Source organism: Diceros bicornis, chromosome 32 (assembly GCF_020826845.1).
Source record: "Diceros bicornis minor isolate mBicDic1 chromosome 32, mDicBic1.mat.cur, whole genome shotgun sequence".
NCBI lineage: Eukaryota > Metazoa > Chordata > Mammalia > Perissodactyla > Rhinocerotidae > Diceros > Diceros bicornis.
The window spans coordinates 33,265,332-33,285,713 of record NC_080771.1 but is presented as its reverse complement, the minus strand read 5'-3'; the positions used below and the strand labels follow the sequence as shown (position 1 = coordinate 33,285,713).

Below are 20,382 nucleotides of genomic sequence, written 5' to 3'. Positions count from 1 at the left end.
GTGCATGTGAATTTTAGGGGACACTATTCACCCCAGTATACCTACAAGCCCAGTGGAAGGGGCTCCAGGCCCGACCCACTCGTAGAAACCCTAGAGGACCTTAAGGGGGGGACTGGGGCTGCTGTCTCCCCAGGACCCTGCTTCCCCTGCCGATTGGGGACTACTGATGCCCTGCACCCTTCAACACAGGGCTGCTCAGACCCATGGACTTTGCTCAACGGCCAGCATGGCTGAAGCCTCTGACCAGTCCACATGGGACCCGAGAGCAAGTGCCCCCCTCCTCTACCACACCTCCCAGGTCCAGGCCCTGGGAAAGGAAGGGACGCCAGAGCCTCCATCACACCCAAAGAGGCAGTGCTCCCACACTCATTACCAACAGCCCGGCCCCACGACACAACACAACACAGCCTCCCCCAGAGCACACAGGCTGGAAGACAAGAAGCCAGGGCTGGTGTGACGATACAGTAACTCTGTGAGGAGGGCATCCCGTACCCACTCCTCCCCCCAAAGCCAACCACACACAGAAGCACCAGAAACAACTTCTTTATTCAAGGTCAAATGTGCAGCAGCCCCTCCCCCTCCCCCTCCACTCCCATCCCCATCCTCCCTCCCTAGAAGCGTGCTCCTCCAGGGGGGTCCAGCTCCGCTCAGGGACCTCGGCCCCCTGGAGGTCTGTTTCAGTTTCTGAATTTGCCCACCAACGGCTTGGAGGGCCATGCCCCCAGGCCCTGCTGGTCCAGGAGGAGAGACAACTGCTGGCGAGCCTCCTGGTAGGGCCCAGCCTAGGGCAGGAGAAGAGGGGGGTGGAGAGGGTGCTTGCTGGGGGGCACAGGACAAAGAGGGCTGGTGGGGAGGGAAGGAGCTGACCTTGGCTGCCTCATAGGTCTTTAAGGCCAGGAGGTGGGACTTCCCTAGAGCTCTGGCAGCCTGGCGGAAGGCCTGGAGAAAGGCTGCCTTGCAGAGGCGGGAGGGAGGCCCGAAGGCAGCACTGGAGATGGAGAGAAAGGACGGGAAGATCAGAGGAGGTAAAGGAGGAACGGAATACACAGGCTGGCACCATGCCCCTCACACCATCTCCTTTCATGCCGTGACAATCTTAGGTGTGGCGGGGGGTGTCACGGGGTGGGTGACAGGAGCACCGGCCATGGTCACAGAGCTGGTAAGAGGCTGAGCCGGGATTAGAACCCCAGCTGGTGCCTGGATGCATCCTCTAACCCCATGGGCAGGAAGGCGGGGACTCCTCACCCCAGGCCCCTCTCCAGCCCGCCCGCAGGCCCTTCTCACTCGTCCTTCACACGCCCAGTGGCCACATCCACAACCTCGACGTCAGGGTCCCCCAGGCTCCAGTTGAGGCTCAGGCCATGGCAGGTGCTGGGGGTGGGGTCGGAGGGGGCCACAGGGGGGCCTGAAAACAGGTGCAGCATGGTGCGGGCGTAGGGAGGTGGCAGGCCTGGCCCCAAGATGCTGTCTAGGCTGGGCCGGGCATGGATGGCGCTGCTCAGAGTTGGGGGGTCATGGCAAGGGTCGGCTGTGGGGGCAGAAGGCACACGACAAGGTCAGGGTCCCTGCCACCCTCTCCCATACACCACCCAGAGCCCGCCTTCCACCCTCAAGCCCCGCAGAACCCTCACCCAGGACAAGGCTGGTGGCGTAGACGGGAGGCAGGAAGTGGGCCAGCAGGGCGCCGCCCAGCCCCAGCACGGCCCAGCGCGCCAGCTTGTCGCTGGCCGAGAGGCAGCTCACATGGGTGTCACGGAGTGCAGGTGCCACGTAGCACACGGGCTTCAGCTCCCCGCGGACGTGGGCCTGCAGGCGGAAAGGGGGGCTGTGCAGGAGACTGCCCTTGGAGGGCGGCGGGAGGCTACAGAGACAGGCAGAGGCAGCGGGGACAGAGGACACTAGAGTCAGGGCCGCTCCTCCGACCCACCCTACACTGCCCTTCCCCATCCGGGATCCCCGCATACTAGATGTCGTGGGCAGCTCCCTTGGGGGTGTTGCTGACGTAGAGGTGCAGGAAGATCCGGGGCTTGAGGGCGAAGGGGGGCCCAGGCCCAGGCTGAGGGGCCAGCACGGACCGCTCCTTGCCCTTGGGGCCGCCCTGTGTCGCCAGCAGGAGCTGCCGGAACAAGAACCTGGGAGAGCCACGTAGAGGAGCAGTTGGGGGCTGCCGCATCCTGCCCGGGCTGTGGCGGACCGCCTGTCCGCCCCTCACCTCAGCAGGGCCCGGCGGGCGATGACCACACCGTGGCAGTCGTGGAGCTGCCGGCCCGAGTACTCCAGCCAGCCAGCGCAGCTGCTGCTGCCTGTGCCCAGTGCCACCAGCTCGTAGATCTCCTTGCTGTGGCCCCTGGCACCAGGGACCTCTACAAGGGAAGGGGGCAGAGACACAATGGCCCAAGGCAAAGGGCCCACAAGGGCCTTCTTGGGGGGGCAGGGTCACCCCTACCTCTCTCCAGGATGACTGCAGCCACACTCCCCTTACAGGCATGGTACGGCGAGGCCCTGTCCACCAGGCGGTCAAAGCCGGCACTGACCACAGCTGCACAGCGCTGCTCGTGCGTCAGGATGTCCTCTGTACATGGGGGAGAGGGCGGAGCTGGGGGCCCCACAGGCTGTGCCCCTCCTTCCCCACAGGGGTCAAGTCAACAGGAGCCCACCTACCTACGCTCAGGGAGGCAAGTGAAGGCCTGCTGGGGGGCTCTGGGGGCTCTGGCAGAGAGAGACAAGGGGGCGGTAGCCATGGGTGCCAGGGTCTGCCCTCCTGCCCTTTGTCCTTTGGGAAGCCAAGAAGTTCCACTGGCAGGAGGAAAGTTATCATCTTCCAGAAACCAAAAGTTCCTGGGCTGCTCCTCTAGCAGACCGTCCCCCGGGTGCACAGGCTTAAAAGGACATTAGGGCAGGGGTAGGCTCCCATCCTCCTCCCCAGCTCCCTGCAGGCCAGGTCCTGGTGCCCAGATGGTCTCTCCAGCACCTCTCCCCTACCTGCCCACATGCTCACAGGCATACCGTGTCAGCACCCCAGCTGGGGCTCGGTCACCGGGTGGCTGCCCCCTTACCCGGGCTCTTCAGCTGACTCTGGATGTAGCGGAGGGCAGAGAGAGCCGCCTGCTGTCTGGCCTCCAGTTTGCTGTTGGCGGTGCCCGCGGGGTAGACCACCCCGTCCAGTTCGGCGCACACCGAGAAGGGGAAGCAGCCGTCTGGAGAAGGAGGGGGTCGTGAAGCAGTGCCCTGCACTTCCCCCGTCATGGGCCCTTTCTAGGAGGACCACTACACCTGCCCCACCTGAGCCACAGCAGCTCTCAGCCACGCTTCCTCCTGACACCTGCCACTGAGGACAACCAGAATGACAAGGAGGCGGGACTGCCAACCCCTGCACCAAGCGCTGGTGCATGCCTTGGCATGCCCACCCGTCGTCACTCAGAGAATCCTCACAGCCCCTCTGAAATAGGTGCACATGACCCCATTTTACAGAGGGGGCACACAAAGGGCAGGCAGCATGCCCAGGTGGTGCCAGGACCCAACCAGGGCCACGGTCTTCTCAGGATGAAGCTCCCTGCCTTCCCCCAGACACACTGCCCTATTTCTGGTCTACGTTTGAAAGCTTCGTCCACCAAACACTGTCATTTCAGATGTTACTTATAACACAAAAGAGGCAGATGAAAATCCTAGAACTGGGATCACTTGGTCAAAGGGCATAAGCTTATTTCAGTTCACGGTACTTGCTGCTAAACTGTTTCCCAAAGGACTGCCCTTTTCAAAGAGAACTGCGTTCCAGCATGCCTCGCCAGCACCAAGATTCCTCTATTTTAAAAGAGCATCAAGAATGCCAGATAGCAGATGGGGAAGGAACGCTGACATAGCAAACTCCACGCAGCAGCTGGCACAGTAATAATCAAATCTGGCGACAATCATCAAAGGATGCTAAAACCACAAGGTGACAGCGTTATGGAGAACAGGATTGTCACACCATCCCCAGATGCCCCACCTCGGGTGACTGATTAAGCACAGAGGGGAAGTGAAGACACCTGGTGGACACCACCCTCGTCAGGCCTCCCAGCGATAGGACAGATCCCAGTCCTCCTGGCGGGATGTACGGCCAAGGACACGGGTTACCACGTGTGCTCCTGCCCAATGCATCACCTGAACCCCATCCCAAGGAAACAGACAAACCCAAGTAAAGGATGGTCTACAAAACCACCAGCCCTTACTCTTCAACACCTCAGTGTCCTAAAGACAAGGACAGACGGGGAACTGTTTCAGATAAAAGGAGATTAAAGAGGCATGGCAGCTAAATATACTCGGTCATGCTAGGCTGGGAAAAAATGGCCATCATTGGGACAAGTGGCAAAATCTGAATGTGAATGGTAATTAGGTGATAATATACATCAATGTTAAATTTCCAGAATTTGATCATTATACTATAGTTTTATAAGACAAGGTCCTCATTCTTAGGAAATACACACTGAAGTGCTTAAGGGGTAATTTAACTTCCAGATGTTCAGGGAAAATTAACGTGGATATTTTTATATAAACAAATATACAGAGGGGAGAGACACATACACAAAGCAAATGTGGCAAACGTTACCTGGAGAATCTGAGTGGAGAGTTCCGGGGAGTTCTTTTACACTAGTCTTTGAAATTTTATCAAAATAAAAAATAAAATGACTAAAAACCATGTCTACCCACGTAAATATAAAGGGAACCGTAAGCAGAAGGGAGGGCATTATAATCCAGTGGTTCAGCTCAGGCTCTGAAGCCAGACTGCCTGGGTTCACACTGTGCCCCACAGCTACACCCTCTCTGGCCTCAGTCTTCCTGTCTGTAACATGGCGTGACAGCAGGATACGTCCTTAAGGAACAGCTGTGAGGACTCAGTGTGTTAATGTGTCTGAAGCCCGTCAGTGCCTGGCCCATATCCAGAACTCACGAATGTTAGCTATAATTATCTGTATTGACTCTGTCTTCTTATTTTCTGTATTTTTGATGCTCTGGCATTTGGGGCCTTGACCCTGGAGAGATTGCCCCTCCCAGGGCTAATTCCTAGAGACAGCACATGACTCCTCTGCGGGCATGCCTTTGCTATAGAAACCGACCAAGCCAGAACTCACTCCCCAAACACCAAACTCTCACACAAGCCAATATTCCCCATACCCTAAATCACCCCAGGGCCAGGTACTGGACAACTAGGGACCACCTCTACAACCTCTAACTTACTCAGTCCCTTGCCTTACTCAACCCTAAGCTTACTCAGCATACCCACCCTGCCTCAGCCATTCCTTCCAGAAAAGACGCCAATAAAGGCCCTGGGCTGGGCTCTCCCCAGCCCCTTCTCTCACCCTGGCCCTTTCCCGTGTGGCCCTGTGTGGCGAGCTGTGCCTCCTGTTTCCAGGGATCTGGGAATATTTACTTCTTCCTCCATGACAATTATTTCCATGTCTGCTGTCTTACCACACCTGATTAACACAAATCCCAGTTACATTTTTAATACATTACCTCTTTTTGAGCTGTTCATTTGGGGTTCTCTTAGGTAGTTTTACAAACGCTCCCAACAGCTTGAGAAATGATTCTCTTGCCATCTCCTTAGAAACTGGGAATGTGCTGGCTTAAGGTTGGGAACCTGAATTTAGAACCTGGGGTATTGTTCTGTGTGTCTGTGTCTGAATCTGGGGTGGGGGCACTGAGGACGAGGAAAGGACATGACTACATCTTTATGCAGTGTTGCCTTTAGCAAACTGCCTTTGATAATGTCTTTAAGTCAGGGGCTGGCCCCCAGGTATCTCCCATGCTGGCATGGCAACTGTAATTGCATGTACTTGGTCCTCAAAAATGGTGAGCTGAAAGGCTGGGTCGCTGGGGGCATCAGATGGGGATAATGTTCACCCTGCCATAACCTGCCCGATGAACGTCCGGTGTAGCGATGCTCCCAGCACCACCTGCTCACAGGGAGGTGCGCCTCGGGCCCAGGGCTCAGGCCCAGCTCACAGGCCCCCTGCTTCATCTGGGGTCAGCCTGTGCGCTCCACCATCCAGGCCCCCGGACCTCACCTGCCGTCTGGTCCTCTCTAAAGGTCAGGGAGACGCCCAGACTGGCCGCATACTGCCCGAGCACGGCCACGGCCTGGGCCGGCGGAGGGTCTTTGAGCTGCGGGCTCAGCTGTCCGGCTGCCGCTGCGAAGTCCCTCGCAGGCCCTGCGGGCAGGACAGAGACCCTCGGGAACCTTCCTATCCGGACCCCCCAAGCCTTCCCGAGCCCGGGCTGCCCCCCTTTCCCGACTCTGGCCCCCGCCCAGGGCCCACCGTCCCGCGCCGTAGCCTGGGGCTGCCCATCGCCCTTGTCGTCCTCCGCGCTGGGGGCAAGTGAGGGCTCCCAGGGGTCTGGGCCCAGGCTGGCTGGGGGCCGCCTGGGGCTGGGCCCGGGGCTGATCTGTAAAGACGCTGCCAGGCGGGGCTTCCTGCGGCCGCTGTCGTCCGAGCCCGGGGCCGCACTCGCCGCTGAAGCCATGACAAGACGCGAGGACCCCCAAGGGACAAGAGGCAGGTTCTCACGCCACCCCTGCTCTTTTATACGCCCTGCTGGGTCCGCGTGAGGAGCACGCGGCGCAGCCGACAGCACCCGGCGAGCTCCGCCCCACTTCACTGCTGACCAATGAGAGCCCACAGAGCTGTGGCGGACAGTGCGCCCAGCCAATGGGAAGGACAGTCTGCCGAACAGCAGCAGCCCGGATGTAGACGGTATGGCCGCCTGGCCAACAGCCCACTGCCGGGTCGGGGGGTTGGGCGAAGGACCAGGTCGCTCCTGTCAGCCTCTTATCTGCCCTAGCGAACGGAAGGCCAGGGAAGGAGGTTTGCGGGCCCGGGTCCAGCACCTCACCCTTGCTCCCGTTCTAGGCCACCCCAAACCGCACCCCATCACGCCAGCCCACCCCTAGCCGCTTGAGCCTGGGGGTCCTCATTAGGTAAATGAGAGTGTTCTCAAATGTAGCGGCCCCACAGAATCTCTAGGCTCTACATTTGAAAACTGTTCACTGTAGCCTTCCTGAAGCCAACCGGAAGTGCTCTCGAGCCAAGTTAGCCATTTGGCACTCTGCCCCCCTTTTTTCCTGTCAGGAGGGATTTTGAGTAACTACCACAAGACAGCTATTCTTTAAGATGAGAGACTAGGGATGAAGGAGAAATAACAAAAATAAGATGAAGTTACGGATGAAGACAGTTTACATATGGCCTGCTATGATGCAACACAATTGCTGGAAGGGGGCAGAAAATGTAACTGCGTCTTGTAGGAGCCAGTTCCCCGGGAAAACATGACCGATACTCAGTTCACAGTCTGTAAGACTCGTCACCTTTGTTGCTGCTGCTGCTGCTGATTGCTACCTTTGGGTCTGACAATGCTGACCAGGATTGTGGCAGTGTGGATACTGGAGTGTTTGAGGACGGGTTGGTGGAACTGGGGACATTTGATTTGGGAAGAGCAGGTGTGGGGGACAGAGTAGATTCAATCTCCCGAATGTTTCAGAATTGACATCAGAAAGAACAAGCCTGTTCTTTTCATGTGTAGCCCAGCCAGAGAGCAAAATTAGGCCTAGTAGATGGAACACAGTTGGTGTTCAGAAATGGAATGATGGCTGCACACATCCATAAAGAGACTTTAACAGAGTCCACAAACCCAGAAACTTCACCAACAGGAACTTGCATGAACAAGAGGTGATATATTCGTACAGGAGACTATTAGTAATAAAAAGAAACAAAATACTGTTACATGCACAAAATGAGTGAATCTCATAGGCATATTGAGTGAAAGAAGCCAGACTAAAAAGACTATTTTCTGCCTGATTCTATTTATATAAAGTCTTGAACCGGCAAAATTAATCTCTGGTGATGAGTCAGAATCATGGTTGCTTTCTGAAGGGGGTATTGACTGGGAAGCGGCACCAGGAAATTTTCTGGAGTGATGAAAATGTTCTCTGCCTTGATCTAGGTGGTGGTTATGTGGGTTTATATGTATGTAAAAACTTGATAAGGTGTACACTTAAGACTTCTGCATTTTACTGCATGTTAAGTATACATCAGTAACGAAAGGAAACCAAACAGCTTGTTTAGAGAAAGGAAGGAAGAAATGAAATTGGCCTCCCAGCCCAGAAGCTGGATGGGTGTCTCCTGGGGTGATGGGGAATAGTGGTGTGGTGGGAAAAATAATGGTCCCCCAAAGATATCCATGTCCTGATCCCCACAGCCTATGAATATGTTACATCATGTGGCAAGGGGGTATTATGGTTGCAGATGGAGTTAAGTTTTCTAATCAGCTGAGTTTAAGACAGGGAGATTATCCTGGATCACCTGGGTGGGCCCAGTGTAATCACAAGTGTCCTTAAATGGGCTAGAGGGAGACTGAAGATCAGAATCCGAGAGATGACAGCATGAGAAAGACTCAGCTGGCCATTGCTGGCTTTGAAGATGGAAGGGGGCCACAAGCTGAGGAAGGCAGGCAGCTTTTAGAAGCTGGAAAAGGCAAAGAAATGGATTTTCCCCTAGTGCCTCCAGAACGGAACACAGCCCTAGTGACGCCTTGATTTTAGCCCAGTGAGACCCATTTAAGGCTTCTGACCTCCAGAACTGTATGATATTGTGTTCTTTTAAGCCACTAAGTTTGTGGTAATTTGTTATAGCAGCAATAGGAAACTAATATAAATGGTCTTCAATTTCTTTTGCATACATACTTCTAAAATAATTTTGAAAAATTATATATCACTAATTTTTTAGTCACAAGCTTAAATAGTTACAAAAGATGTAATTTCTGATTTATTATATAGTATAATCATACTTTCAATATATTTTCACCAAAACCATGGAGAGGCGGACTTAGCTTATTCCATTTATGAAAAATGCTCTCCAGGGGCTGGCCCTGTGGCCTAGCGGTTACGTGCGCGCACTCCGCTGCTGGAGTCCCGGGTTCGGATCCCGGGCTCGCACTGATGCACCACTTGTCAGGCCATGCTGTGGCGGCATCCCATATAACGTGGAGGAGGATGGGCATGGATGTTAGCCCAGGGCCAGTCTTCCTCAGCAAAAAAAAAAAAAAAGAAGAAGAAGAGGATTGGCATGGATGTTACTCAGGGCTGATCTTTCTTACAAAAAAAAAAAACAAGAAAAGAAAAACGCTCTCCATGTGCCCTAATTGGCAAAGCCTACCATCGTAGTCAAACCTATCAGCTAAACCAGAATTTTCCTATCAGAAACAGTCTGACTTCATTTTTTCAATTTAAATAAATGTGTTGATATTTTCTCAGAGGAACCATGTCATTTTGTTCCCTCTTCCATTGATTCGATATTTATCGAGTATCTACTTTTCTAGTTGTTTGGGATACATTAGTGACCTACACAGAGAGAAGAATTCCTGCCTTCATAGAGTGACTTCTGAATTCTATTTCTGAGGTAGATAGCTGAAAAGGCATGGAGTCTAACCAAGAGGCTGAAGTCTCAATGAGATCAAGTGTCACAACCAGCAGTATTTTCCTCTTTTTTTCTTTTCTGTTTTAAAAAGACTACTGAAATATTACATCCATACCAAAAAGCATACAGATCATTCAATGAATTTTCACACACTGAACACACTCGTGTAACCAGCACTCAGATGAAGAAACATAATATTGTCAGCCCCCAAAAGCCCCGCCCCCCGCACCCTTCTATCATTACTCCTTACTGAGCCTGTTTTTCTTGGTCTTATAGGGACTCTCTCCTATAGGAACTCTGCTTTTTGGAATCGCCCCTTTGTTCAGCATCCTTCTCAGGCAATACTCCATAGTGGGGAAAAAAGTGATTGTGAAAAAGGAGATGCGAAAGGAGAACCATCTGATTCCGAGCACCTCCCAGATAAAAACCATATACATAGAAGCTGAGAACTTGGAAATTGATTCTTTAAAGTAATGGTTCTCAAAGTGTGGTCTCTGGACCCCCAGCATCAGCATCACCTGGGGACTCATTAGAAATGCAGATTCTTGGATCACATCCCAGATCTACTGAATCAGCAGCTCTGGAGGTGGGGCCCAGTGAACTGTTTTAACAAGCCCTCTAGGGGATTCTGATGCACGCTGAAGTCTAGAACTGCTGGGTTAGGATAACGGTATGATTTATGATTGCACAGTTGTTCTTAAAGTGTGACCCCTCCAGACAAGCAGAATCAGCATCACCTGGGAACTTAGGAAGGCAAATTATCAGGCCCCACCCCAGACTCACTGAATGGGAAACTCTGTGTTTTCTTTTTTTTGAGGAAGATCAGCCCTGAGTTAACATCCATGCCAAGCCTCCTCTTTTTGCTGAGGAAGACCAGCTCTGAGCTAACATCTATTGCCAATCCTCCTCCTTTTTTTTCCCCCAAAGCCCCAGCAGATAGTTGTATGTGATAGTTGCACATCCTTCTAGTTGCTGTATGTGGGATGTGGCCTCAGCGTGGCCGGACAAATGGTGCGTAGGTGCGCACCCAGGATCCGAATCCAGGCCACCAGTAGCAGAGTGCACGCACGCAACCGCTAAGCCACAGGGCGGGCTCCAGAAACTCTGTGTTTTTACACGCCCTCCAGGTGATGCTGATGCCCGCTGGAATTTCAGAACCAATGCCTAAAGCTATACTCGCCTGGCCACTGGGAAAACTTCATGCGCTCCCAGGGGTACCTGTACATCTATTTGTAAAGCCCGCTTCATAGGCTATAATGACAATCAATAGGATTCCTACTGACTCATACAGTGCCTGGCTCATCATACGTGCTCAGTAAGTGTTTGTTGAGTGAATTAATTTAATACTCACAGCAATCCTGTGAAATAGGAACTTAGTTAAGCAGAGGTGGGATTCGAATCCCGGTCAACCTATCCTTCACTTTTGGGACTTGACGAGGCTTGATTTCTACTGCCCGCGACGCAGCCTCCATTCCCATTCCCCCTCCGCCCGGGAGGTGGCGCTCTAGGGCGACCATGGGGCCAGGCTGGGAGGCGGGACTTCCTGTCTTCGAGGGAGCACTTCCGGCCCGGCCGGGAAGACTGTTCATCGCTGCTGTGGGGGCCGCCTTCTGAGGGCGCCGGGGCTAGGGGGCCGCTCTCGGGCTTCTTCGCGGCACGGGGGTCCGGCGAGCGGCGCGCGGAGGTCCATTTCCCAGACGAGCACGGCGAGGCCCGGGCCACGTAAGTGCGCGCGCCGTCGGACGGGAGGGAGTGGAGGGTCCCCCTGCTCAGGTCCATGGGCCCCGAGCTGCGTGGCTTTGGGACAAGTCGCCCAACATCTGCAAAGCGGCTTATTAGCAGCCCCCAGCTCATGGAGTGATGAGGAGCCTACAGATGTGAAGCGTGGTAGCCGCTGCCTGGCACACAAAGCTTGATGCGAGGCCTCTGCTGTTGCCGGGTTGAAATTCTGGGGCCTGGGGTTGGAGTGGGAGGAGGTGGATGGGGAGGACGCGGCCCAGTAGTTGTGTGAGGGGAGGGAACACCCGGATCCCCTCTCCCAACCCTTGCGACAGGCTCGCTTTTTGTCATGCCCAGCCTGGCATTAGTGCAGACCCGACTGACTTCTGCAGCCTTGGAGGTGTAAAGGGGCCTGGCGAGCCGAGGGCGAAGGCGGGAAACGGAGGCTGCCTTGTCTAAGGGCCTTTCTGAGGTCGTGGGCTCGCCCAGCGCCCTCAGCCTGCCTGGGTTTGTTTGAGGCTGTTTGGTTCCTTTCTTCTCTCATTCATTCATTCCCGGATTTGCTTTTTCAGTTTATATGTACTGATTGTTACCATGTAGCGAATACCAAGGTCCTGGGGGTATATAAAGTCTCTTTCCCGTGGGGACTGTTAGAGCGGTTTTGAATCAAACAGTTGCATCTTTAAATATGTAATGACACATTGCAGTGCGTGCTCTGGAGGAAGCATGCAGGCTGTGGTGGGAGGATAGGGTTGGGGGAACGGGGAGAGGCTTCCCTGACTTGAAATCTGAAGGATGAGTAGGATTTTGAGGTGGTAGGAAGGGCGCTCGCATTCCTTGTAGGTGGAGAGAGAGTGTGCAAAGGCCCTGTGGTGAAAAGAAGTATGGTGAGGAGGAATCCAAAGGAGGTCAGTGTGATTGGAGCCCAGGCACAACAGACGAGCTGGAGACGTACGTGTGTGTGCGCGCGCACGCGCGCGTGTGCGCGTGTGTGCATCTCTGACTTATCAGGGGTGCGGCCACCTTGGGAGGCTGGGGTGCCCCTTAACTGCAGTCGGTACAGCCAGTCCTGTGGAAGCCGGCGTTTTCACAAGGATTCATTGATCACCACCTTGGTTCCTGGCACTGTCCTCTTCTGTCGTGGAGAAGGGAATAGCAGCAGCAGCCAGACACCAGGAGCTCAGGAATGAAGCAGATACAGTGGCTGCCCGCGGAGAGCTCTCAGTGTAGTGGAGAAGATAAGACTGTGCATGTGAACCACAATTAGAATGAGGCTGACATGCCGTGAGAAACACGTATTCATCATTTAACAAGTATTGACTGTGTGATGGGGGCACTTTGCGTGATGGTGAGGGTACACGGATGTGTGGAGGTTACAGAATAAGCTGATAGGATGCCGCAGGAGCGCCAAAGGAAAGCATTTCTGCTTACTAAGGCTCTAAAGCTCGGGTTTGCTTTTGGATGCACGGGAGAGCGGTGGTTCAGACCTCGGACTTGGAATCAGAATCCAGCCGTTGGCCTTGGGCAGGCTGCTCTCTCCTGAGCCTCAGTCTCCTGGACTCCAAAGGAGAATAAAGCATGTGGTACCATGGCTGCAGATGCTGGTGCTCAGTAAGTGAGCACCACTGTCATTTTTGTGGTTAATAAAAAAGAGGGATGCTATGGCTGCTTATGCTTCTAGAGCACTTTGTATTTACCAAAGCCCTTTGGGCTAAATTTAGTTTTATTCAATACAGTCAGTGCATTTTTGGAAGGTATGTACTTGACAGTGGGAAGACAGACAAATAAGACTCAGTCCCTGGCTTTGGGGGAACTAGAGTTAGTCTTGGGAGTGTAGCCTGGGACGTAGGGCCTGTAGTCTTCAAATGTGTAATTATAATATGTAGAGCTTATTGGAAGCTGACCCCTCGCCACCTGTCTAACTTCATCCCCTACCCCTCTGCTCCTGTTCATTCTGTGGCCTCCTGGTGCTTTCTCAAGCACTTCCTGCCCCAGGACTTTTACACTTGTTGTTCATTCTGCCAGGAACCCTATTTCCATGGTCTTCATGGTTCTGTCCCTCATTAGGTTCAGGCTGTGCCAAACCTGCCCCTCTTGATGAGGCCTTCCCTGGCTACCATTGCTAAAACCACACCCTCAGCACATTGCCATTCCCTCCCTCCCGGTTGGTTGATTGGTTTTAATATAGCACTTATTACTATCTGGCATTAGGTTGTATATTCATTTGTTCTTTATTATCTGCTTCCCCAAAGAGAAAGTATACCCCTCTTACGACACTTTTCACTCTCCCAGGAACCCTCAAAGCCACTGTCAGATGCAGGTCTCTGAGAAGACCAGTGTGACGCATGGCTCTTGTTTTCTAGGATGGACTTCCCCGGCTCCCTCCGCCCCACGTTGTTTAGGACCGGCCTCCTTGGTCTGAGCAATGTCCCTGACATGTCCTTCATGTGCAGCTGGAGAGACGCACTGACCCTGCCAGAGTCCCTGCCCCAGAACTCTGAGGTGAGGATGGTGGGGAGAGCCCTGGCGGCTCCAGGGTGGGCACCTTCACTTGGTCCCCTTTTCTAGCAGGAGCACAGAGTGGGGTGGCTTTAGCATAAGTCTGCTAAGACTCAGCCAGAATCCCCTTCTTTGGGGTACGTGGGGCGCCCTACCATCCGCAGAGGGTTTAGTGAGCGGGAGCTGTTGGCTTGCTCTTTCCTACCTCCCCCTCCCCCGGCCTTTCATTCCTCTGTTTGTTCAGTGAATACTCATTGCACAGCCCTGTGCTGTGTCAGGCACCTTCCTAGGCCGGGGGCACCCAGCGTGAATAAGTCAGATGTGACCCCTGCCCCCGTGGAACTGAGAGTTAAGTTGAGTGAGAACAGACAGGTGAACAGACCAAAGGATGAAATCATTGCAAAGTGTGGTAATAGCTTTGAACAAAACCAGAAGGATGCTGAGACAGCACAGCGGGGATGAGGCGGGGAGTGGGAGGAGACCTCCTGGGACAGGAGGGACACCAGCTCTTTCCCTGGTAGCCCAAGCCATCCGGCTGCCACTTGGACACAGGCTGGCCAAGGATCACCCTAGGCAGGGGCAAGGGGGTGAAAAATTAAGAGAGACAGCAGAGGGGAAGGGAGTGAAGCAGGGGGCTTCCTCAACGAGGAAGGGCTTCACGTCGTGTCAGCCCCTCTGGGAGCCCAGCTTGCCATCTCTTCCAGCCCCTGAGTGTCTGAGCTGAGCTGTCGAGGCCAGCCCAGCAGTGGGGAGTGGACTGGCCTGTGGGCTCCCGGGGTAAGTGACCACGAGGTCTCCTGAGTGGAAGTGAGAGCCAGTAGGCTCTGGATCAGCCTGGTGATGGCACAGGGGGCTCTTTGAGCGCCGGTGCAGCCTGGAGGTCAGAGTGCAGATTGGAGTCAGGCTGCCTGCGTTCCAATCACAGCCCTTCTGTTTACTGGCTCTGTCGCCTGGAGCAAGTGACAGCCTGCATGTGTCTCCATTTCTTCACTGATAAAGTGATGCGACCATCGTACTAACTTGGCAGGCTTCTTGCGAGGATTGAGTGAATTAATGAGACAAGTGCTGGTGACACCACCTGGCCCAGGAGCACACTCACTGTTGTGTTGTCGTTGTGGTTGTGTTTCCTCAGAATGGGGCGCCGCACATGGCCAAAGGCCTGCTCTGGGAGCCGGAGACCCCTGGGCCCCTTCCCTTGCTGCCTCCTGGTCCCGGTAAGGGTCTTGGTCCTCGGGGCTCCCTCCCAGGCCACTCCATGTGTCGCTTCTCCCCCCGCCCTGCACCCCTACTGGGACACCTGGCCCCACTTCCAGGCCCTTCCCTGCCCCAGGACAGACCTCTTCTCTAACCTCACTGTTCCCTCAGATCCCTGGCACCCGGGTCTGACTGCCCAGGACCTGCTTTTCCGGGGAGGTCACCCGTTCCGCAGACAGCCCCGAGTTGTGCTGGATGTTACTGAACAGGTGGGTGGCCCCACGGGGGACAGTGCTGTGTGGCCTGCAGCTCTGCTTAGTGACCTGGCCTCCTGTCTTCCCACAGCTCAGCCGGTTCCTGTGGGACCATGGGGACATAGCCTTTGCACCCCTGGGGAAGCTGATGCTGGAGAATTTCAAACTGGAGGGAGCACGAGTGAGTCACCCCTGGCTGGCCAGGAGAGGGGACTCCCCACTTCATGTCGGGCTGAGCCCTAGGGTATGCAAGCTTGACAAGGCCTTTCCACACAGAGCCGCTCTAAGAAGAAGACAGTGGTCAGTGTGAAGAGGCTACTCCAGGACCTCGGTGGACACCAGCCCTGGGGGCAAGTGGCTAGTGAGAAAGGACGGGATGGGTAGGCCCAGCTGGTGGTGGGGATGTGGAAGGAGCTGGGACATGGATCCAGGTTTCTGGCACAGTTGTTCCCCACTTCCCCCCATGCAGTCACGAGCCATGCTTTCTCATCTAGAACTCCAACTCCACTACCTAAGAAGAAAAGGGACTTTAAGTTCATGGACTACAGGCATGGTTGCATCCAGGTGTTCAAATAATGTTAATAGGGCTCTATCTCTTTTTATTTTCTCATCCTCTTGGCTTTGCCTGGCTTAATTCCTAGATAGTTTCCAAGTGGCAGCAAGATGGCTCATGATTTCAAGGAAAGAGCCAGTATCTTCCCCGAGGCACCAGCAGAAGTCCAGGGAAGGGTGTGATTGGCTTGGCTTGGGCATCATGCCCATCCATGAGCCAATCACTGGCCCAAGCAATGGAGCACTCTGAGTGGCCAGGTCTGGCTCATGTGATGCCCCTGCGGCACAGGAGTGGGGTGGGGTGGTTTCCCAAAGGAAGAAATTCTAGATTGATAAAAAATGCGTCTACTGGCCTGGCCTCCCTTGGGATGGTACCAGTCCTTCTCCCCATCACCGCCACAGCCTGACCGTCTCGCTCTCCGCTCGTCACCAGGTGTCCCTGGGCTTGCCTCAGCCACCGGCAGCGGCGGTTCTCCATCCTCGGGGGCCCGATCCTGGGCAAGTCAGTGGCGAACCTCCTGGGGGAGCTGCTGTACGAGGAGCTGGTGATGCGGTGGCAGCAGCTGCTCCTGGACGATGCTTTCACTGGGGGCGCGTTGGCCTGGGTGCCTGGAAGGACGCCCCGGGTGGGGCAGCTGGTCTACCCTGCGGGAGGCACCCTGGACAAGCTGTGTATCCTTTCTCACTGAGCAGGATCCCAGCGGCTGCCTCTGGTGGAGGAGGTGCTCTCGGCAGGTCCAGGGGGGCTGGCGGTGACCAGAGCTCGTGCACTTATCCTTAGCGAGAGGCCCAGATTTCCAAGAGGTCAGTCTGACCCCAGCTGGTGACCCCTGGGTCCTCGGGGACCCTGGCCACATCCGGCTCCGAGGACCTGTCCGGCAAGTGGTGACCCGCACTGTGCAGGGAGAATGTAAGGCCCTTAGACACCTCCCTCTGACACTGAGTGGCCCGCTGCCTGACCCTGACCCTGACCCTTTCCCTCGCCTTCTCCCTCCCTCTCCCCTCAGCTCTGCTAGCCGTCCGCTCTGACTACCACTGTGCCCTGTGGAAGGTCAGTAAGCAGGGGCGGCCGGCCCCTCTCCAGGTGCTGCAGGTCGAGAAGGGGGCCACAGGGATCAGCCTCAGGTGAGGGGCTGAATCGGGCTGGTCTGCAAGGATGTGAGCGTAGGGAGGGTGCGGCCCAGCATTAATCACACTTGTGCCCTTTAGCCCTCACCTGCCCAGGGAGCTGGCCGTCTGCAGCCGTTCGGGAGCCATCTGTCTGTGGACCCCCCAGGATGGGTAATGCCCCTTCCCTGTAAAAACCCTCGACCCCAACAAATGGCCCCCCAAGAACTACGGCCCACACTCCCCATACAACATGTCCTGGACCCAGGGCCAGGTTGCCATGGTCTCCACCCCCATCAGCTGGTCTCCCCACCCCCATTAGCCCGTCTCCTTGCCCACGGCTGGCCTGTCTCCCCAAGGCTGCGGCGAGTCTACAAGGACCCTGAGACCCTTGTGTTCCGGGACCCCTCTCCCTGGCGCTGGGCAGACTTCACTGCCCACCCTCGGGTGCTGACTGTGGGTGACCGCACTGGAGTGAAAATTATCGACACTCAGGTGAGGGGCAGGGACCGTCACAGGCACAGCGGCAGGACAGAGCAGATAATGGAAGGGCTGGGGCGGGGACCTCCCCAAGGGCACGAAAAGCAGCGGAGCCAGCAAGTCCCTGCAACTGGCGGGCATGGTGCCCCCTACCTCAGATTGGGAGGGCTGACCCGGGTTTCTCTCCCAGGGCCCGCCGGGCTGCGGTCTGCTGCTTTTTCGTGGAGGGGCGGAGGCATCATGCCAGAAAGGGGAACGTGTCCTGCTGACCCAGTACCTGGGAGAGGGCAGCCCCGAGTCTCTGCATTCCACGCTCCATCTCATCTGTACCCAGGTGAGTGAGGCCGTCTCCCCTCCTCTCCCTCTGCACGTCTCAGACAGTTACTAGAGATGGTCCCGGGACACCTGCAGGCAAGACAGGCATCACAAAGCCCTTGCTGAGTCTGTGGCTGAAACATGCTAACTGGCAGGTGGGAAAGGCCTCTTGGCAGGTGACATCTGACCAGGGCTGTAAGGTGCCACTGGAGATGGAGCAGGTGCAGGAGGAAAGGCAGCAGGCAGGGGGAGCAGTTGGTGCAAAGACGAACAGTCCCGTGTGTTCAGGAAGAGGGGAGGAGGTCTGAGGGTTCCCGCCCCCTCTGGACCCTGGGGTGTTAGTAGGTGAGTCTCAAGTGTCGGTTGCAGGGTCAGGTGAGTTTGGGGAGGGCTGGGTGAGAGCCAGGTGGTGCCTCTGTGATGAGACTCCTCTGCACCTCTCCTGAGAGCCCTTCTCCCAGTGGTGGCGTCAGGATGAGCGATGGCACTGCCCGCTCGGGACATGCCCCCTGTGTGGGCCGAGCAGGTGAAGTTAGAGAGGCGGTCAGGGCCGGGCATGGAGTGCTGTGACCACTCAGAAGTTTGCAGTCATCCTGAGCGTCAGATAGGCACCCAGAGACTTGTCTCATCAGACACTTCTCCCACACCTCAGTCACGTCCCCTCCATCTTGCTTCTTCCTCCGGCCCCCAGTTCTCGCTCTACCTGGTGGATGAGCGCCTCCCCTTGGTGCCGATGCTGAAATGGAACCACGGCCTTCCGTCTGCTCCCCTTCTGGCCCGGCTGCTGCCTCCACCCTGCCCCGGTTGCCCGCGGCCGCTGCTCCTGGGAGGCCAGGGCGGGCAGCTGCAACTGCTGCACATCACAGGTGAGGGTCTGGGCAAGGGCGGGAGGGGTGCGGGAAGGTGGGCAGGGCTGGGGCCTGAACAGGGCCTCAGCTGTCTGTGCTTCCTCCAGGAGAGGAGGCCTCCACACCCCGGCTGGCAGGGCCCCCCCAGTCTCTCCCTTCCAGGAGCGATTCCCTCTCTGCATTCCCCCTGCTGGAGCCCAAGAGTCAGTGGCGGCTGCAAGAGCGTCTGAAAGCGCCAACCATAGGTGTGCTGGGGTTGGGGAGGGAGTCTGGGGAGCTGTACCCTGCCAGGCTTGGGGTCACTGTCATTCCCATCTCCAGGTCTGGCTGCCGCCATCCAGCCCTGTGCCTCCAAGCCAGTTCTGTCGCTCTTCCAACTCTCGGCGGCTGGAGATGTCTTCCACCAGTGCCTCCACCTCCAGGCAGACCCTGGGCCCCCCGGTGACCCTGGCCCCGACTCCTGTGCCCCCACAGCTTCCTGGACCCCCCAGGCCACTGCCTGCTGCAGCCGGTGGCTTAAGGCCTTGCTGGAGGTGCCCCCCGCTCCCCCTGTGTGGGCTGCACCCACCTTTTCCCACCGCCATCTGCTGGCCTGTGTGGAGCAGAGAAAGGTTGAGGGGAAAGTTCCAGAGGGTCTCCGGGCAGCCATGGCCCAAGGGCGGCTCCTGCAGCAGAGGGACCTGGTCTCGCTCCCCACGGCAGAGCCGCCCCCCGCCCCCGAGCCAGGCCCTGAGGACGAGCTCAGTGAGCGCCTGGAGGCAGCCTGGGAAGGCCGGGCGGCTGCCTGGTGGGAGAGGCAGCAGGGCAGGAGCTCGGGGCCCGGGAAACAGCCCAAGCGGCACAAGCGCCGTACACAGCTGTCCAGCACCTTCTCCTCGCTCAGCGGCCGCCTGGAGCTCTCGGACGCCACCAGCCCTCCTCACAGCCCAGACTCTGAGGCCAGGCCTCGGCCTCCGGTGACCCCGCCCTCCCAGGAGCTGACCCAGGAGCACTGGGCCCAGGGTGTCCCCTCCGAGCGGCAGCAGACCCTCCGGGACTATATGGCCAAGCTGCCACTCCGAGAGGACGCCCCAGGAGGTGCCTCTGTGCCCCCCTCCCAGACCTCCAGCCTCCGGGCCACCCCCTCCAGGCAGCGGACCCTCCGGGACTGCGCTGCCAAGCTGCCACTCCAAAGGGACACCCCGGAAGGTGCCTCTGTGCCCTCTTCCCAGACCTCCAGCCTCCGGGCCACTCCCTCCAGGCAGCAGACGCCCATCCTCTCTGGCTCTCAGCCGCACCGAAAGAAACCCCGCATGGGCTTCTGAGGGCCCAGGGAAGCTGCTCCTCCTCCTCTGGGGAGCCCTTCGTCCTGCACCAGCTGTGCCTTCTGTGACTGAAACTTAGGACATAAAAAGAGAACAGTCTCCAGGGTGCAGATCTTTCTACTGTGTGAAGGCCGTCGTGCCTGTGAGGGACATCCAGAAACGACGTGGAGCTGATTCAGAGGACCAGGGACAACAGTGTGACCGTTGCTCTCGTTGTTTGTACTTTTGCCTGAAGATGCTTCCAAAGGGATGTTGCAAAGGCCCTAGCAGTCCTGTCCTCAAGGCCAGTGTTGTGGGTTCCCTGCAGGGAACTGCAGGGTGGTGCTTGAAAGCAGGGGCTCACTGCACACTAGTCGGGCCTCTGTCCCCCGGTGACGTCAGGGTGACAGTGCTAGCTCCTCGCCGTGGCCGGGGACGTATAACGAGACACCGAAGAGCTGCTGGTCCCGGCGCTCGGGGGGTGTCAGTAGCTGCTAGTGGTTGGTCTGTGTGTGTTAAGCAGTGTCTACTGTGATCTAATGTTTTGTAGAGGGAGACGCTGTGGACCCACATTCAGGGACTAAATAAACTTGTCAGCTGAGTGTGGTTTTGAAGGGTCAAGTTTCTTAGACCGGGCAGCATCCCCTTATGTAGCTTTTGATGTCTAATGCATCGAGTTTGCTTC

General features: G+C 56.4%; 2 protein-coding genes across 7 annotated transcripts; one reads left to right on the top strand and one right to left on the bottom strand.

The window, feature by feature from the left end:
* Window positions 1–602: 602 nt before the first annotated feature.
* ADAD2 (adenosine deaminase domain containing 2) lies at window positions 603–6,655 on the bottom strand. The gene is made up of 11 exons (XM_058528382.1): window positions 6,297–6,655; window positions 6,045–6,188; window positions 3,057–3,197; window positions 2,662–2,709; window positions 2,447–2,572; window positions 2,213–2,363; window positions 1,965–2,132; window positions 1,632–1,861; window positions 1,285–1,528; window positions 868–988; window positions 603–782 (listed from the first exon to the last, which is right to left on the bottom strand). Exons 1-11 carry the CDS (start codon window positions 6,499–6,501, stop codon window positions 678–680), a joined length of 1,683 nt encoding a protein of 560 aa, XP_058384365.1. The 5' UTR covers window positions 6,502–6,655; the 3' UTR covers window positions 603–677.
* A 4,365-nt stretch (window positions 6,656–11,020) lies between these two features.
* On the top strand, window positions 11,021–20,299 carry TAF1C (TATA-box binding protein associated factor, RNA polymerase I subunit C). 6 transcript variants are annotated; one of them, XM_058528374.1, is made up of 16 exons: window positions 11,021–11,168; window positions 13,529–13,667; window positions 14,797–14,878; window positions 15,030–15,127; window positions 15,204–15,293; window positions 15,389–15,473; window positions 15,607–15,676; window positions 16,098–16,336; window positions 16,458–16,574; window positions 16,672–16,789; window positions 16,874–16,945; window positions 17,131–17,266; window positions 17,442–17,585; window positions 18,258–18,432; window positions 18,522–18,659; window positions 18,736–20,299. In XM_058528374.1, the coding sequence occupies exons 2-16, from the start codon at window positions 13,530–13,532 to the stop codon at window positions 19,716–19,718; spliced, it is 2,685 nt and encodes an 894-aa protein (XP_058384357.1). In that variant the 5' UTR covers window positions 11,021–11,168; window position 13,529; the 3' UTR covers window positions 19,719–20,299. The 6 variants fall into 6 exon arrangements, with proteins under 6 accessions (XP_058384357.1, XP_058384358.1, XP_058384359.1 ...); XM_058528375.1 differs by lacking the exon at window positions 15,607–15,676 and having other exon boundaries at window positions 15,389–15,462; XM_058528376.1 differs by lacking the exons at window positions 14,797–14,878; window positions 15,030–15,127.
* Window positions 20,300–20,382: the final 83 nt, after the last annotated feature.

Bases quoted from the DNA above. Each gene is read 5' to 3' on its own strand.
- ADAD2 (XM_058528382.1), bottom strand. From the start codon at position 6,501: ATGGCTTCAGCGGCGAGTGCGGCCCCGGGCTCGGACGACAGCGGCCGC. The intron at 3,198-6,044 runs GTGAGGTCCGGG...CTCCTTCTCCAG, and splicing joins TAGAGAGGACCAGACGGCAG to ACGGCTGCTTCCCCTTCTCG. The intron at 2,133-2,212 runs GTGAGGGGCGGA...TGGCTCTCCCAG, and splicing joins GCCCGCCGGGCCCTGCTGAG to GTTCTTGTTCCGGCAGCTCC.
- TAF1C (XM_058528374.1), top strand. From the start codon at position 13,530: ATGGACTTCCCCGGCTCCCTCCGCCCCACGTTGTTTAGGACCGGCCTC. The intron at 14,879-15,029 runs GTAAGGGTCTTG...CTGTTCCCTCAG, and splicing joins CTTGCTGCCTCCTGGTCCCG to ATCCCTGGCACCCGGGTCTG. The intron at 15,294-15,388 runs GTGAGTCACCCC...CTTTCCACACAG, and splicing joins TCAAACTGGAGGGAGCACGA to AGCCGCTCTAAGAAGAAGAC.